The sequence below is a fragment of the Phocoena sinus genome, chromosome 1, assembly GCF_008692025.1.
Source record: "Phocoena sinus isolate mPhoSin1 chromosome 1, mPhoSin1.pri, whole genome shotgun sequence".
Lineage (NCBI taxonomy): Eukaryota > Metazoa > Chordata > Mammalia > Artiodactyla > Phocoenidae > Phocoena > Phocoena sinus.
Window position 1 is genome coordinate 146,035,019 of NC_045763.1, and position 19,256 is coordinate 146,054,274.

The window sequence follows — 19,256 nt, forward strand, 5'->3', positions numbered from 1 at the left end:
CCATCTCCTTGGTTATAATATGACTGAGGAGATTGAGTTTGGGGTCCAGGGCTTCTCTTTCTGTTACTACTGTTTTGGTGCCTTGCAGTAGGACTGCAGGCTTTGCTAACTGCTTATGCTTAGTACGCATCTCATGTACAGTTGGCCCTCTGCAACTAAGCATTCTGCATCCATGGGTTCTACCAACCATGGGTCAAAAGTATTTGGAAAAAAAATTCCAGAAAGTTCCAAAAAGCAAAACTTGAATTTGCCACACATTGGCAACTATTTACATTGTATTTACATTGATTTATATAGCATTTATATTATATTAGGTATTGTAAATAATCTAGAGATGATTTAAAAGTGTGTGGGAGGATGTGCAAATACTATGCCATTTTGTATAAGGGATTCGAGTCTCCAAGGGTTTTGGTATGGCAGGAGGTAGTCTGGAACCAGTCCCCCTCCCCACCATGGATATCACAGGATGACTGTACAGACTTTAACTCTTTCAGTGGTAAGACAGAGAATATTAAGATTGAAAAACATTGGCCTATTGCTAAAATTTATTAATATCATTAGTGTTGCTTTGATTCCTAATTAAATATTACTTTATAAAGTGGTCTAATTTATTTTATCTGTGGTTTTTCATAGAAACAATTTCCTGAGGCTATGTGTTCTTAAAGTTACTCAACAAAGTGAGAAGCATTTGGAGAAGATTCTAAATGTGGATGAATTTGTGAAGAGGATTTTCTCTGTGATTCATAGTAATGATCCTGTAGCAAGAGCCATCACACTCCGGTATACTCTGTTATGCTAATGAGTCACCACAAGATTGTTTGAGTTGTGATTATATATCCCCCAAAGGCAATATATTTACTTTTATCATTTTGAATATTAAGAATTTATTTTTATTTTTTCTACTAACAGTCACTGAGAAAATATGGTAACCATCCTAATCTGTAAATGCCTTGCAGCTAACCATCTATTATTACTGTTTTGGTAACTTACGTTTGAAATATTTCTCTTTGTGGGTGGATGTTCTGATCTGATAACTCTACTTAGTAAATGTGGCTTAGCCTCGGCTTATTTTGAACTTTTACCTTCCTGACCTTGTTCTACTGTTTCATGTCAGTTTTCTGTATTCATCCTTGGTTATGTGCTTGTTTTTGTATATGATAATTTATATTTGGACTCCTTGGAGAACGCCAGATATAACCATATTAGTTTCTTCAGCCTTTTCTTTTCTTTCTTGGCATTAAAACAATTTTTTTTTAAGTTTTGTTAGAATTTCATTTTGTAAGCCTTATATCCAGCTTGAACCAATATCCTCATTTTAGGTCTATCATCTATGAAATTATATGCATAATTTTTGGATTGTTTGAAACTCACTTTCCTAAACTCTTCCTTCCTCAATTCTGATATGAGCCCCAGGGAGCATTCTCCTCTCTTCTCTTGATACTGAGGAGAGATTTGAAAATCATGATACAAGTAATCACTGATGTTGAGAAAAAGACTGGGAAGTCTTACTTTTTACTTTGCGGATCTGCTTAATAACAAAAGTATTGAACTCGTAATGCTTTGCTAAAATGGACTTCTTTATACAACACTGGAAAATTGATATTTTGATGCTTTAATAATTTAAAAGTTTCTTTTACTGGGCTCTCTTTGGTACTTGGCATGTACTTCAAGGTGATTCTTAAAAGTTTTGCTTGTGTTAAATAAGCCATGTTAGTTTTTCTGACATATTGAAGTATGGAAAAGTGTTTAGAATTTGAGTCACTGCTTGACTTCTAAAATTGATACTTTATTAACCTGAGATTTATGGAATGACCTGTAAACTTTAGTTTTGGTAATTTAGCTTTGCCTGTTTCTTCCTTTTCTGACCTTGAGCTTATTGTATTTCCATTCTTCTTGGGTTTCTCTGTGCAGGATGTTGGGAAGTCTGGCATCAATAATTCCTGAGAGGAAGAATGCTCATCATAGTATTCGTCAGAGTCTGGATTCACATGATAACGTAGAAGTTGAAGCCGCTGTTTTTGCTGCTGCTAACTTCTCTGCACAGTCAAAGTAAGCGTAGGCCTTTTATAATTTGGCTTCCCAGGAAGAGGTTTTGAAGGAATAATTCATCTGTGTATGTAAAACACTAAGGGATACAGAAAAATGTAAATTGCAAGGTGTATTTTCCAAGAGGGTTTCCGTCATGTTGGGAAAACAGGACTTAAATCCATAAAACAGAAAAGTTAAGTACAGATGTTGGCATTAACTGTAAATGAAATTAGAGTTTCCAGAAGGACAGGATCAGCATGGGATTAGAGTAGTTGGGGAAGGCTTCACTGGGGAGCAGAAGCTTTGTCTACTGAACAGCCTTCCCCAGACATACAGTCCTAATAGTAAATTGCTGCTTTCTTACTGTCTTCTCAAGTTTAGCTTTTTGGCAGTAGAACTGTGCACGGTTTGACAGAGACAGTAACTTGAGTTGAAACCAATTTTAATTTCTTTGGGATGTCATAGTCTACTATCTTACAAAACAGTATATCTATGTGTGTGTGTGTGTGTGTGTGTGTGTGTGTGTGTTTTTTTGATGAAATGTTGACCATAGTTTTATTACTGTGTTTGACTTGCTTGATTATCCTCTCTAAAAAATATATATTATTCCCTTTAGTGACTGATGGGGAAGTAGCATTGCTTTCTGGAGGACATTTTGGTAATATGTATTTTGCTTCAAACATGTACATTCCTTTGAGCTAGAAAATCCACCTATAAGAACTTATCCTAAGGAGTCAGCAATGTGTACTGATATTTACTTACAAGGATGCTAGTTATAGGGTTATAGAAACCAAAAAAATTAGTAACAACTTAAATTCCAATGGAAATAGGTTACATAATAGGTTATATGATATTATAGATTTATTTAAAAAACAAGTATTTATATTTATGGAATAGAAAAAAGACTAGAAGGATATATATCGAAGTATTGCCTCTGGTTGGTAAGATGGTTATCTTATTTTTGTTTTCTTTTTTACAAATTTCTGTATGTCCTGCTAGGAGCAAGTTTTGGTTTTATAATCAGATGACTAATGAATTTTTTTAAATAAAAAGTAGCATTTACATTAAGAGCCTCTGCTAAATTTGGATAAGACTTGAAAGAGTTAATCACCAACAGTCTTCCTTTATATTTCATTAATACATGCACATTCTTCTCTTCAGCTGCTCTTATGAAGCCTTCAGAATTCCAGGATTACTCATTGGAAAAGGAGACTAAAGAATAGAAAGCATATAGTCTTTAATTCACTGATCGAAAGTAGTAGCTGTGGCAATAATTGAGGAAGAGAAATAATCTGAGTAAAGACAGTTCCTATTTGTGCTTTTGAAAGTTGGCATTTTTTTCTTATTGATGACCAGTAAACATTTAACAGTTTATGTAGAAGCAGTTTTTCACATACCAGGCTTCAATATGGTATACTTGTGATTTGTGATGTTTAAAAATACCAAATTAGTGCAATAGGAAAGTCTGAAGGACCTATCTAGATGTACCAGTGTGAATAAGCAAATACGTCTTTTTCAGATTAGCATTTACCTCTTCCCCCAGAAGTGATGACCTGGCTTGAGATCAAATATCTCAACCAATACTGATGGATTTTTATGTTAGTATCTCCATCAATTTTGGATCTTAAACAAATTTGAGAAACTGGCCAAAAAAGACCTTAAGAATTTATTTAATCCTGTTTCCACCTGTCTGCTACCACAACCACATGTGACTTGTTCTGAAAAAGGTTATAATTTTTAAGAGCTAGTCCCAGAGCAGGAGTTGCAAACCCAAATGCCTTCAGGGACCAGGGAGGCATTGTCAATGAGAGAAGTGACTTCACGTGGTGACTGTGGTGAACCGAAGGGTGCACTCACCATCTAAAAGGAGTAGCCCCTTGGTACCGGTAGGTGGTACCAGTGCAGGAGTGTATGACCAATGGTGTGACATCGGAATTTGGGGGTGGGGGGTGGTGGGAAGAAGCTGGAGAATGGGATTATTCTGTTTATTTCACCATACGAGACTATATATTCTTAACATATTCTTAATGCTTTAAATTAAGAATTTAAAAAAATATTATTAGACCAAAAAAAAAGAAAAAAAGAAAACTGCAGGCTTCTAACTTGCAGTTTATTGACCCTAGAGGAGTGTAACAGACTTTTAAACTTTGAGTTGTTATCAAAGTTATTATATGGTTAGTGGGACTTCCCTGGTGGTGCAGTGGTTGGGAGACCGCCTGCCAACGCAAGGGACACGTGTTCGAGCCCTGGTCTAGGAAGATCCCACATGCCGCGGAGCAACTGAGACCATGCACCACAACTATTGAGCCTGCGCTCTAGAGCCCACGAGCCACAACTACTGAGTCCGCACACCAGGACTACTGAAGCCCGCACTCCTAGAGCCTGTGCTCCACAGCAAGAGAAGCCACCGCAGTGAGGAGCCCGCGCACTGCAACAAAGAGTGGACCCCGCTCGCTGCAACTAGAGAAAGCTCGAGCACAGCAGCAAAGACCCAACGCAGCCAAAAAATTAAAAAAAAAAAAAAAAGATACTATTTTTTAAAAAGTTATTATATAGTTAGTGAAGAAATACTTAGTGAATATCCATCATGTCCAGACTCTATTCCAAGCACCAGGAATACAGAAGTAGAAAAGATGAATGACCTGTTGTGATGTAAACACAAAATAGTTTCAGCTGCTCATTAATGTTATGGAAAAATAGAGCAGTGTTGTCATTGTGATGATGACCTGAGTGAGCTGCTTAGGTAGAGTGATCAGGGAAGGCCTCACTGAGTAGGTGACATTTGAGCTGAAACTGGGTGCTGAAGAAGAGGCAGCAATCTAGAGGAAGGATACTCCAAGCAGAAGGAATAACAAGTACAAGAGCACTCTGAAATGTGAACAGGTCTTCTATGCATACCTAATAACACCTTTTGCCTTATACCTGAAAGACATTTGCAACTTACTTTTTCTTATCAAATGTGAGGCTGATATCAGAGCAGTAGTTTTGAAACTATTTGGTATCAGAATCCCTTTACACTCTTCAAACATTATTGAAGTCCTCAAAGAGATTTTTTTGTTTATATGGATTATTATATCAACTGATAGTTACTGTATTAGAATGAAAATGCCTAAATTTTTAAAATATTTATTAGTTCATTTAAAAAGTAACAAATTCTGGGGCTTTCCTGGTGGCACAGTGGTTGAGCGTCTGCCTGCCGATGCAGGGGACACGGGTTTGTGCCCCGGTCTGGGAAGATCCCACATGCCGCAGAGCGGCTAGGCCCGTGAACCATGGCCGCTGAGCCTGCATGTACGGAGCCTGTGCTCCACAACGGAGAGGCCACGACAGTGAGAGGCCCGCGTACCGCAAAAAAAAAAAAAAAAAAAAAAAAGTAACAAATTCTTAATATGTTAACATAAAAATATCTTTATGAAAATAATTATTTTCGAAAACAAAAATCAATTTTGTGGGAAGAGTGGCGTTGTTTTACATTTTTACAAATCTCTTTAATGTCTGGCTGGATTCTCATATCTGATTCTGTGTTCACTGTTTCTGTTGCAATGTTATTTTGGTTAAAATATGTGAAAAAAATCCAGCCTCACACAGATATATAGTTGGAAAAGAGAGGAGTGTTTTTAAAGGCTTTATAGGTAATTATGTATGTTTCTTTGATACTATACCAGAACTAGAAAGTGTTGGTTCTTAAAGGTTAATTGCCCTGTGAACTCTAAAACCACCAGTGAATATGTACTGTTACATTGAAAGCCATTGGCCTCTCTTACCCGTGTATGGTTTTATAACTTAGATATTGGTCTTCTGGAAAATATTGGTTCACTGTGTTATGCAGGTCTTCCAAATGTTGACCTTTTTCATTGTAAAATATCAAAGGATCACATTTGTTACTATCACCACTGATCTCATCAGGAAGGTCTGTGAATATTAAGCTGTCAAGCTCATGGTGACAGATACAAGTTTTCTGAAATGCTAATTTTTGCTTAGAAGCAGAGATTGGCAAAATATTTTCCCAGTTACTTTCCTTAAAGTTACAAGCTTTCTTTATTCATCTTTTTAGAAAATATCTGCAAATAGCCGACTCTGAATAATTATGGAATTTCATGAAAAAAAAATGGGTAGTTCATGTCAAAACTCAAATGACTGCATGGTACTTTTCCTGCAGACAACCACTGTGTACTTGATGTGTGCTTTCCATTTTGTCAGAGAATATTAAATAATATCTTAATGGCAGAAAATGTTTTATATAGACATCTAAACTGCAGAGGGGAAGTATTCCATGCCCTGTGTATAATTTATCATGACTAAAAGAGCCAAGTTACATCATATTATCTGTATCTTATTTCCTTACGTGTTATATAATGTTTTATCCCAAACATTCATGTTATTAATAATTTTTGCAACATTCAGTGATATTTCAATTGCAACAGACTCAAAAGCAACACCTTGGAAAATACTTTACACATATATAATATTTTTAAAATGCCTACTTTGTTTTTAATTTTTATTTTATTTTTTTAATTAAATATAGTTTGTTTACAATGTTGTGTTAGTTTTAGGTGTATAGCAAAGTGATTCAGTTATGCATATATATCTATTTTTCAGACTCTATTCCCATATAGGTTATTACAAAATATTGAGTATAGTTCCCTGTGCTATACAGTAGGTCCTATTTGTTATCTATTTTATATATAGTAGTGTGTATATGTTAACCCCAAACTCCTAATTTATCCCTCTTCCTCCTCCCCCTCCCCCTTGGTAAGCACAAGTCTATTTTCCATGTCTGTGGGTCTATTTCTGTTTTGTATATAAGTTCATCTGTATTATTTTTTTTTGATTCCACATTTAAGCTATATCATATTTGTCTTTTTCAGTCTGGCTTACTTAGTATGACAATCTAGGTCCATCCATGTTGCTGCAAATGGCATCTTTCTTTCTTTTTTATGGCTGAGTAATGTTCCATTGTATATATGTACCACATCTTCTTTATCTGTTCATCTGTTGATGGACATTTAGGTTGTTTCCATGTCTTGGCTATTGTAAATAGTGCTGCAGTGAACATTGGGGTGCATGTATCTTTTCAAATTATGGTTTTCTCAGGGTATATGCCCAGTAGTGGGATTGCAGGATCATATGGTAGTTCTATTTTTAGTTTTTTAAGGAGCCTCCATACTGTTCCCCCTAGTAGCTGCACCAATTTACCTTCCCACCAGCAATGTAGGAGGGTTCCCTTTTCTCCACACCCTCTCCAGCATTTATTATTTGTAGACTTTTTGATGATGGCCATTCTGACTGGTGTAAGGTGATACCTCATTGTAGTTTTGATTTGCGCTTCTCTAGTAATTAGCGATGTTGAGCATTGTTTCATGTGCCTTTTGGCCATCAGTATGTCTTCTTTCTTCTTTGGAGAAATTTCTGTTTAGATCTTCTGCCCATTTTTTGATTGGGTTGTTTGTTTCTTTGATATTGAGCTGTATGAGCTGTTTGTGTTATTTGGAGATTAATCCTTTGTTGCATCGTTTGCAAATATTTTCTCCCATTCTGTAGGTTGTCTTTTTGCTTTGCATATGGTTTCCTCTACTGTGCAAAAGCTTTTAAGTTTAATTAGGTCCCATTTGTTTATTTTTGTTTTTATTTCCATTACTCTAGGAGATGGATCCAAAAAGATTTATGTCAGAGAGTATTCTGCCTGTTTTCCTCTGGGAGTTTTATAGTATCCAGTCTTACATTTAGGTCTTTAATCTAAAAAATGGCCACTTTTAAATAATTTGGCTCTTAGTAAGATTCTATCCATATTTCCTACTGCGTTTCTACTACTTCATACTTACTCTGTTTTTCTAAAATTCAGAATATTTGGTATATATTTTATTGTTTACGTAAGTGATCGCTTGTGTGTTGAAAGCTTCTCTTAATTAAAAGTGCGTCCTAAAACATTGTAGACCGAGATAGTGACCTTGAGTCTTTCAGACAGTGTCATTTAGTAATGCACATTGCAACAATGCTCATAAATCAGAGCATTTTTCCTTGAAAATCATGTGGGAACAGCGTTGGTATAAACCCACTGCTGTTTGGAGTTTTGGTTTCAGTTGCATTTCTTACCCCACCCCTGGCACCTGACCTTAGGAATATTAGTTACGATTTGGAGTATTGCATTTCTCCTGTGCTTACTGTGTTCTGTTTCTTTTAAGTCCTCAGAAAACTGAAGCAAATTTAATTGTTTGGTTTTAAAGATTTTGCTGTTTTCTCTTTCCAAAGGGATTTTGCTGTAGGAATCTGTAACAAAATCAGTGAAATGATTCAAGGTATGTATGCTTCATTTGGTATTATGAAGTAACTTAATGGGATTTATATTAATAATAGCTGCTAACATTTATTAAGTACTTACTGTGTGCTAGTCACTATTCATTCGTTTATTCATTCAAATAATGTTTATTAAGTGTCTTCTAAATGCCAGAACTATTCTAGGTGCTTAGGATACAGTAGTACACAAAACAAAGCCCTTGCCCTCATGTAACCTACATTCTATTGGTGGAAGGGTTGGTGGTGGCAACAGATAAGTAAATTTATGACATATCAGGTGCTGCGGAGAATAAGTGCGGTAAGAAGGATAGAGAGTCCCCAGAGCAGATGGCAGGATAGAAGGGGGGAAGTTACTGTTTTATATATGTTCATCAAGGAAGACTTCTGATAAAGTGATATTTGAGTGAGAAATGCAGATATTTAGGGAGAAAACATTCTGACCTGGGGGAGAGCTGTGCTGTTAGGAGCTCTGGGACTCTCTTCACTCTGCTAATGTCCCTCCAGTATCTTCCAGCTGCAACAAAACTCAAATCCAAATTCCTCACTGTAGCCTACAAAGCCTTAGTATGCTAATCTCATCTTCCATACTGTGCTTCACATGTATTACCCCATTTACCCTCATAATATTCATAAAAGGAAGTTCTGGGGTTACAGCATTGCACAGCTCTAGAGAACACGACTCTCTTTGTGTATTTCTAGATGGCATTTCTTTGAATTGTGCAATTTGGCAGACTTGGATAGGTAATACTGTTACCTCTATTTTATGGAAAAGGAAATGGAGCCACAATAAAATTGCTTAATTGAAGACTAAGATACAGTGGTTGAGCTTTGTCCTGTTTCTGTTTATTCCTTTGTCTTTTTTCCCCTGCTGCCAGAAAAGGGCTGTCCTGCAGAAAGCTAGTTAGAAGGAAGCATCACTCATTCATTGAGCAGGTTTTTATTGAATGCCTGCTGTATCAGACAAGATCTCAACAGGAAACAGATGTCACACTTGAGCTGAGATAATTAGTAGGGTTTAATGAAGGAACCATTTACAAAGGTGTGGGCAAGGTAAACTATAGGGGATGATGTAGTCCTATACCCCTCTATGGTGCAGGACAGGGAGTGGTTACCAGAACCTGGAGTCACATCAAGAGGGCCACTTTGAAAAACTGACCTTCAGAATGATGTGACCTGATGTGACCCTGCAGAGAAGGAGCCAAGGAATAAATACTCGGTCCTGAGCATTCTTCTCTTCCCCTCTGCTGGGGCTCTCCACCCAGAGAGAAGGCAAATAGCAAGGGAGTTGATGTAAGCTATAGAGGTAAGCCTTCTAGGGTGCTGGAGGATTCTGTATAGCTTGAGTGGTGGCTCTATGGATATATTCATATGTAGAAATCCATTAATATGCATACTTAAGATTCATTTTTGTTCCATAAGTTTTATCTGTAAAAAATTAAAGTAGGGACTTCCTAGTGATGCAGTGGTTAAGAATCCGCCTGCCAGTGCAGGGGACACGGGTTCAAGCCCTGGTCCGGGAAGATCCCACATGCTGCAGAGCAACTAACCCCATGCACCACAACTACTGAGCCTGCACTCTAGAGCCCGCGAGCCATAACTACTGAGCCCACGTGCCACAACTACTGAAGCCCGCGTGCCTAGAGCCTGTGCTCTGCAACAAGAGAAGCCACCGGGGCCTCCCTGGTGGCACAGTGGTTGAGAGTCCGCCTGCCGATGCAGGGGCCGCGAGTTCGTGCCCTGGTCTGGGAAGATCCCAGAGGCCGCAGAGCAGCTGGGCCCGTGAGCCATGGCCGCTGAGCCTGCACGTCCGGAGCCTGTGCTCCACAACGGGAGAGACCACAACAGTGAGAGGCCCGCGTACCGCAAAAAAAAAAAAAAAAAAGAGAAGCCACCGCAGTGAGAAGCCTGCACACCGCAACGAAGAGTAGCCCCTGCTCACTGCAACTGGAGAAAGCCCGCGCACAGCAACGAAGACCCAATGCAGCCAAAAATAATTAAATAAAAACAAACAAATAAATAAATTTAAAATGGAAGTAAATGAACAGGGATTAGGAGATAGAAAGAGAGACAGGGAGAAAAACACAGGGGTAGGAATGAGGGCAAGGTGGCGGAAGGTTGGAGCTCAAGATATAGAAGTGGTGAGCAAGTTTTAGGAATAAAGTATCTTTAAATTAAATTTTAAGCTGCTTGTGTTTCTGCAAAGTAAAATCTTGAGTCTCCCTAAGCCTTCAGTAAAAATGTCTGTAAACACAAAGAGTCCCTCTGACTGCTGGATTGAGAATAGACTTGCAGAGGAGAAGGGGGGGATATGCGACAGGAATCTGCCATGGGGAAAAGCCTAAGTAGAGACAATACTTAGGACACTGTTGGAAGGGTCCAGTCAAGAGATGGTGGTGGAAATGGACCAATGTGATAGCAATGAAGGTGGAAAGACAGCCAGATTTGAGTTATATTTTGAAGATAGCAACCAACAAGATCTGTTGATAAATTTGGATGTGGGTGTGAGAGAAATAAGGGAATCAAGAAAGACTCCAAGTTCTGAGGAGCTGTAATGATGGAGTTGTCATATCCTGAAATGGGAAAAGTTGGAGGGGCAATTTCGTAGCAAAGAGCAGAAGTTCTCTTTGGGCTGTGTTAAGTATAAAATACATCTGAGACATCCCATTGGAGATGACCAGAGGTAATGGGATATACATATCTGAAGTTCAGGGAGCAGGGAGGCGAGGGGGAGGCAGTCTTTAAAAGCATATAGCTGGTAATAGAAGCCATGGGTTTATATAAGCTCACTCAGGGAAAGTACATAGGGTAAGAAGATAATATAGTACCAAGCCCAAGGAATACCAGAAATTAAAGTGTGGATAAAGAGGAGAATACAAAGAGATTGAGAAAGGACAAAAACCAGGAAGAGTGTGAAAAATCAGAAGCTATTGAGAAAGAGTTTCAAAGATAGACTGGTCATTCAAATGCATTCAGTACCTTAAGGATCAAAACAGTAATAACATAAGCCTGATATGATCCTGCAGAGAGAAAACCAGGGAGTAAATGCTCTGACCTCATTCTTCTCCCTCCCATCTCCTGGGACTCTCTGCTTTGGCTAAACTCAAAGAGAGGTCAAATAGTAAGGGACTTAGTTGATGTAAGCCACTGTTGGATGTTGAAATGATATTTATGTATTCACACTAACAGTTACTTCACAGTGGCAAAACCAGTGATCAGCAGAGATAAATTAGCTTTTGACATACGTGTGGTACATTATGATTGACAGTTTTTTGTTCACTGTCACCTCAAAGCCGTGCTGTAGAAGAAAAGACTTGTTTATGTAGCGCCAATGTTTTTTTTTTTTTTATCATCTTTATTGGGGTATAATTGCTTTACAATGGTGTGTTAGTCTCTGCTTTATAACAAAGTGAATCAGCCATACATATACATATGTTCCCATATGTCTTCTCTCTTGCGTCTCCCTCCCTCCCACTCTCCCCATCCCACCCCTCCAGGCTGTCCCAAAGCCCCGTGTAGCTCCAATGTTGACAGGAAAAGATGCTTTGGAATGAATCCTCATGGAGTTCCAGCTTTGTATGCTGTAAAGAAAGGCATTGCTACACAAAGTTCAGAGAGTTTCAGAACTGCTCCATACACAGTCTGTTCACATCCTGATCTTGACTTAGAATTGAAGGAAATAATTAAAATTGTAAATATAATCAAATAATCACCATTGGGTTTGTACATATACGTGTGTATATGTATACATGTATGTGTATATCTTTTAGTATCCTTTGGGAAGAAACAGGCAGCAAATATGACTGCTTTCTACTGTGCCTTTTAAGGGTATTTTCTACTATCAGCATGTAGTTTAATAAGCACCCACAACTTAATGTTAAGATACATACTTTTGAAAAAAAACTATTGAACTTGTTGATTAGCTCTAGTATATAATTATCTTTAATGTTATAACCATAATACCAATATACTATTTGTTTCTAAATGGTCATTTTGCTAATTGAATCAGACCTTTTAACTGTGAACTATTATCCAGGATGATGATCAGAAATCTCTAAGCATTCTTTCTGTATCTAGGTCTAGCCACACCAGTCGACTTGAAGCTGAAATTGATCCCTATCCTGCAGCACATGCACCATGATGCAATATTGGCATCCAGTGCTCGTGAGCTCTTACAACAGCTAGTCACATCCTATCCTTCCAACAAAATGGTGATTGTTTCTTTGCACACCTTTACTCTGCTTGCAGCTTCATCTTTGGTTGATACGCCTAAGCAGGTAATGTCAATTTTCTTTAACTGCCTTTTCAATAAACTTGCATATTAAGTATACGATAAAAAGTAAGTAACCCATAAGTTTTGATAACTTATCTTTGATAAAGATCAGAGGTTTCATTTCCTTTTGCTTGCTTTTTTCCTCTGTTCATAGTGCTAATTCTTAGGAGCCTTGAGAGAAATGAGGGGGAGGTGGGGGTATGTGGCAGAGTATGGAGTTGGCGGGGAAAAAAAAGGGAAGAATTGAGTGTTTGAGGCCAGGTCTTGTGCTGGAACCTTGCAAGTTAAATGATAGTATATTTCTATACAAGAGGAGAAAGAGGTCCAAACATGGGCACATAGCGAATAAATGACGGGGCTGTAATTTGAAATGAGCCCTGTCTCAAATGTAACTTTCACTAACTTACACTGCATCCCTAATGATAATTTCAGTGACAGTATCATTCATGGAGTGACTTATTTCCTTTGTAGATTCAGCTTCTATTGCAGTATTTGAAGAATGACCCCAGGAAAGCAGTAAAGAGACTTGCTATTCAAGATCTGAAATTACTTGCCAGTAAAACACCACATACTTGGAGTAGGGAAAACATTCAGGTATGCAGAGCTTTGAACATTAATATTTTATATAGAAAAATAATATAGCATTATAATAGAGCATATTGTTTTGCTTTACATTTTTATATTGGGTTGGCCAAAAGGTTTGTTTGGTTTTTTTCTGTAAGCTAGGCTCTAGTGGCACTTAGTTGTCTTTAACTTCATTCAAAACAATTTTGTTAGATTGTATGCGACAGCTGTCATATCAGCGTACATTTAATACAAGACTTATCAAAATTGGTGAATTTTTGTGTAGCCATTTTAATATTGAAGATGGAAGAAAAAAGCAACATTTTTGACCTATTATGCTTTATTATTTCAAGAAAGGTAAAAATGCAAAAAAAGATTTGTGCAGTGTATGGAGAAGGTGCTGTCAGTAACTGAACATGTCAAAAGTGGTTTGTGAGGTTTTGTGCTGGATATTTCTCGCTGGACGTTGCTTCACGGTTGGATACCCCAGTTGAAGTTGATAGCCATCAAATCGAGATATTAATTGAGAACAATTAACATTATACCCCACAGAAGATAGCTGACATACTCAGAATATCCAGTCAAGCATTGAAAATCATTTACACCAGCTTGGTTATGTTAATCGCTTTGATGTTTGGGTTCCACATAAGTTATATTTCCACATGCGATTCTCTACTTAAACGTAACAAAAACGTTCCGTTATTAAAACAAATTGTGTATACGTATAGCTGATTTCACTTTGTTATACAGCAGAAACTAACAGAACATTGTAAAGCAATTACACTACAATAAAGATGTTAAAAAAAAAATTGTGACAGGCGATGAAAAGTGGATACTGTACAATAATGTAGAACGGAAGAGATCGTGGGGCAAGCGAAATGAACCACCGCCAACCACACCAAAGGCCGGTCTTCATCCAGAGAAGGTGACGTGTTTATGGTGGGATTGGAAGGGAGTCCTCTATTATGAGCACCTTCCGGAAAACCAAAGGATTAATTGCAACAAGTACTACTCCCAATTAGGCCAACTGAAAGTAGCACTCGACGAAAAGTGTCTAGAATTAGTCAGTAGACTAATCTTTCATCAGGATAATGTAAGACAGAATGTTTCTTTGATGACCAGGTGAAAACTGTTACAGCTTGGCTGGGAAGTTCTGATTCATCTGCCATATTCACCAGACAATGCACCTTCGGATTTCCATTTATTTTGGTCTTTACAAAATTCTCTTAATGGAAAAAATTTCAATTTCCTGGAAGACTGTAAAAGGCACCTGGAACAGTTCTTTGCTCAAAAAGATAAAAAGTTTTGGAAAGATGGAATTATGAAGTTGCCTAAAAAATGACAGAAGGTAGTGGCACAAAAGGGTGAATATGTTGTTCAGTAAAGTTTTTGGTGGAAATGAAAAAGGTGTCTTTTAGTTTTACTTACAAACCAAAGGCACTTTTTGGCCAACCCAGTATTATCTTTGTCTTTTCCTAAGTGTTTCAATCTAAAAAATTTCTAAGAGCATTGTTGATATTGGTGGCAGAAGTTAGAAGTGGCAAAGTAAATATATAAAACTTCTTCCTTTTTTTCCGTTTTTTTTTCCAGTTTTATTGAGATAAAATTGACAGAGCATTGTATAAGTTTTAGTTATACAGTGTAATGATTCGTCTTACATCATGAAATTATTACACAATAAGTTTAGTGAACATCCATCATCTCATAGATACAAAATTAAAGAAGTTAAAAAACATTTTTTTGTGTGATAAGAACTCTTAGGATTTACTTTCTTAACAACTTTCATACATAACCTAACAACGGTGTTAATTATATTTATCATGCTATACATTACATTCCTGGTACTTATTTATCTTATAACTGTAAGTTTGTGCCTTTTGGCTGCTTTCATCCAACTACCCTGTGCCTCTGGTAACCACAAATCTGATCTCTTTTTCTATGAGTTTGTTTGTTTGTGTGCTTGCTTTTGAAGTATAACTGAGCTGCAACACTGTGTTAGTTCCTGTTACACAACATAGTAATCTTTTTCTATACATTTCAAAATGATCACCATGATAAGTCTAGTTATGCTGTGTCACCATTCAAAGATATTACTTATTGAAAAATTTACATCCTTTAATGTTTAGGTTTGTTTTAGTGAATTAGACTTGCCTCTCAGTTTCTTTTTAATTGTCCCATGGCAGCACCAAGGCTAATTGAGAAGCCCAGTTAAATTGTTTATTTTATTCTTGTCTCCTTTACTCAATTGAGGGAGAACAGTTTTGGTGCTGACTGTATTTATTAGAGAAAGGTACTGGATGGGTAACTTAGCGAACTGTATTTCTCCTTTTCACACAGAGGAAAAGACATTCTTAAGTTTTCTTTTGTAAATACAAGAACAGATTTCAATCTCTAGACTTTTAATGTGACATCTTTTGTAGCATTTCCTAGGTTAAATTAATGTTTTATATTTATTTTTTCTCAAAGTGGAACCCTATTTGTTTACCCATTACTGATGACAGATGCACCACTTTTAAAAAAATGCTGCTTAAAGTGAAATGGAAAATTGTCAGAAATAAATCTTACTTTCATGGACTTTATTATCTCTTGGTATGATCACAGCTACAGTGTAACAAAAACCTTTGAATTTCAGATTATGAAAACTGAGCTGCTGTGTTTTTTTGTTTGTTTGCAATTTTCTAAACATGTTTTGGTATATTATGATTGATAGTCACAAATACCCCAAGACATAAGGACAGTAATTAGTATTTGCACTTAATAGATGAGCAAATTAGGGTTCAGAGAGACTTAATATGCTTAAGAGAGCTTCTTAAGAGGACTTAATTAAGAATTAAGAGAGCTCTGTCCTCTTGTGTTTTTTTCTACTAAACATATTATCCCAGAAGAGAATGTGCTCAGTCATTTTAGGGAACCAAACCAAGTGAGAGCACTGTATTATTCTATCTCATTTCTTTCCTTATTTTGAGATAAATCACACATACAAAGAAGCATGTACAATGTATATTTAATAGTTTAAATAATAATTGTAAATCAAAACCCATGTAACCACCATCCAGCTAGAAAGAGAACACTGCAAAATCACAGAACCCTGCTTCCTTCTCTCACATCGTTCTCCCTGATCAGAGCCTTAATACCCACCCAATGGAAACCACTGTTCTGACCTTTGTGATAATCATTTCTTTGCTCTTTATAGTTTTACCATCTATATATATGCCTCCCTAAAAATATTGTGTAGTTTTGTTTGTTTTTACTTCTTTTGCTCAACATTATACTGATGAGACTCATTCATGTGATTGCATGTTTTTTTCCTTTAATTGATATACAGTTGTCCCTTGACATCTTTGGGGGCTTGGTTCCAGTACCCCCTGCTGAATACCAAAATCCTCAGATGCTCAAGTTCCTTGTATAAAATAGTAGTTTTTGCATATAACCTATGTATATCCTCCTATATACTTTAAATCGTCTTTAGATTACTTACAATACCTAATACAATGTAAATATTATGTAAGTAGTTATAAATAAAATGTAAATGCAGTGTAAATAGTTGCCCTTGCCATGCTCTGAAATGGTTAAGAGCTATGACATAAGAATTTTCTGTCTTCTGAGGGTATATCTTTAAAAGTGACATAAGTCCATCTGAACCTGGAACTTCTTCCAGGGATAGAGTTTTGAGAATATTTCTAATTACTTACATGGTTATTGCCCTATCAAAGGTTTCTACCTCTTGAATCAGTTTTGATAATTTGTTTTCCATTTAATTTATTTTGCAGATTCATGAGTATCAGTATAAAGAACCTTTATAATTTTTAGTATCTCCGTGTTTAAAATTTTGTCTTTATTTTATTCTTACTATTGTGTTTATGTTCCCCTTTTCTTGCCAGAAGCATGGCTTTCTTGTGCCTTTCAAGTGGTTGGTACATTTATTTTTATTCTTCTGTTTAATAATGAAAGCACTTAAGGCTATTAATTTTCCTCTTAGTGCAGGTTGGCCACATTCCATAAATTACAACTTTCAGTGTTCCCATTGCCATTAATTTGAAATGCACTTTTTTAAAAAAAATAAATTATTTATTTTTTGGCTGTGTTGGGTCTTCGTTGCTGTGCGTGGACTTTCTCTAGTTGCGGTGAGCGGGGGCTACTCTTCGTTGCAGTGTGGGGGCTTCTCATTGTGGTGGCTTCTCTTGTTGCGGAGCATGGGCTCTAGGCGCGTGGGCTTCAGTAGTTGCAGCACATGGGCTCAGTAGTTGTGGCTCGCGGGCTCTAGAGCGCAGGCTCAGTAGTTGTGGCGCACGGGCTTAGTTGCTCTGCGGCATATGGGATCTTCCCAGCCAGGGCTTGAACCCATGTCTCCTGCATTGGCAGGAGGATTCTTAACCACCGCGCCACCAGGGAAGTCCCTGAAATGCACTTTTTAAGTCAGATTTTGTGGTATAATTTATTTACAGAAACTTTTCTAGGTACACAGTTCTAGATATGCAGTTCAGATTTTGACAGATGTATACAGTTGTGTAACTACCACCACAATTGTGATATAGAACATTTTCAGATCACTCCAGAGTTCCTTCAGGCCCCTCTAGTCAGTCTTTCCCCTAACCCCTGACTAGTACTGAACTGATTTCTATCCCTATAATTTTGCCTTTCCAAATTATAAATGGAAGCATACAATATGTAGCCTTTTGGGTATGGCTTCTTTTGCTTAACATAATGCTTAGCATAATTCATCCATGTTGTTACATGAAGCAGTAGTTTGTTCTGTTTTACCGCTGAGTAGTATCCCAGTATATGGACCATAGTTTATTTATCCATTGACAGCTTCATGGACATTTGAATTGTTTCCAGTTTTTTGTTTTTGCTATTATAAATAAAGCTTTTATTGTACAGATCTTTGTAGGACATTTCTTGGGTAAAAACCTAGGAATAGAATTGTTGGGTTGTGTGGTAAATGTATGTTTAACTTTGTAAGAAACTGCCAAACTGTTTTCTATAATGGCTGTACCAGTTTACATACTAAGCGGCAATGTATGAGTTGTAGTTCTTTATCCTTGCTAGCACTTTTTATTGTATCGCTTTGTAATTTTAGTCTTTTGAATAGTTGTGTAGTGGTATCCACCAGCATCGTATAGGCTTGTCATCCAGATCTCTTCTTTAGTGAAATGCCTGCTCTAATCTTTTATGCTGCTTTTTTTTTCAGGTTTTCTTCTTGTTACTGAGCTCCTTATATATTCCAGATACAAATACTTTTATCAGATGTGTATTTTGCAGATATTTTCTGCCAGTATGTGCCTTGAATACAGTATCTTTTGAAGAACAGAAGTTTTTTTGTTTCGATGAAATATAGTTTATCAACTTTTTTTTCCTTTTGGGGTTGTATTTTTGTTTTTTATCTAGGAAGTTCTGGGTTTTTTTTGTTTTTTTTTTTTTTGCGGTACGCGGGCCTCTCACTGTTGTGGCCTCTCCCGTTGCGGGACGCACAGGCTCAGCGGCCATGGCTCACGAGCCTAGCCGCTCTGCGGCATGTCGGATCTTCCCGGACCGGGGCACGAACGCGTGTCCCCTGTACCAGCAGGTGGACTCTCAACCACTGTGCCACCAGGGAAGCCCCTATCTAGAAAGTCTTTACCTAACCCAAAGTCTCAAAGATTTTCTCGTATATTTTCTTCTAGAAGTTTTATAGTTTTAACTTTTATATTTAGCTCTATGTAATCCATTTTGAATTGACTATTGTATATGGTGCAAGGTAAGAATGGAGGTGTGTTTGGATAGCCAGGTGTTCCAGCACCATTTGTTAAAAAGACTATCCTTTCTCTGTGAATTACCTTAGCATCTTTGTTGAAAATGAGTTGACCTTATCTATATAGGTCTATTTCTGGATTCTGTCCTGTTCCTTTGGTCCGTGTATCTGTTCTTAAGCCAATAGCACACAATTTTGATTTCTGTAGCTTGGAATTCTGTAAGTCTTGGCATCAGGTAGTGTGAGTCCTCTACCTTTGTATTTATTTTGGATGTTCTAGGTCCTTTGCCTTTCCATACAAAATTTCAAACCAATTTGTCAATTTCTACAAAAAAGTCTGCTAGGATTTTGATTGGTATTTGCATCTAT

At 37.2% G+C, this 19,256-nt stretch overlaps 1 protein-coding gene across 3 annotated transcripts in view; it reads left to right on the forward strand.

Annotated features, from left to right (window-relative positions):
- INTS7 (integrator complex subunit 7) overlaps positions 1-19,256 on the forward strand; it is a 107,955-nt gene that overhangs the window by 12,492 nt on the left and 76,207 nt on the right. For 2 of the 3 annotated variants that reach the window (XR_004350821.1, XM_032638297.1), the window contains exons 3-7: positions 634-780; positions 1,912-2,049; positions 8,278-8,324; positions 12,397-12,596; positions 13,064-13,186. Coding sequence is in view for 2 of the 3 variants with exons in the window: in XM_032638297.1 (XP_032494188.1) it covers positions 634-780; positions 1,912-2,049; positions 8,278-8,324; positions 12,397-12,596; positions 13,064-13,186 (655 nt within the window). In the remaining variant the exon portion in view is untranslated. The remainder of the gene's footprint in view (positions 1-633; positions 781-1,911; positions 2,050-8,277; positions 8,325-12,396; positions 12,597-13,063; positions 13,187-19,256) is intronic. The other variant, XM_032638308.1, reaches the window with a different exon arrangement.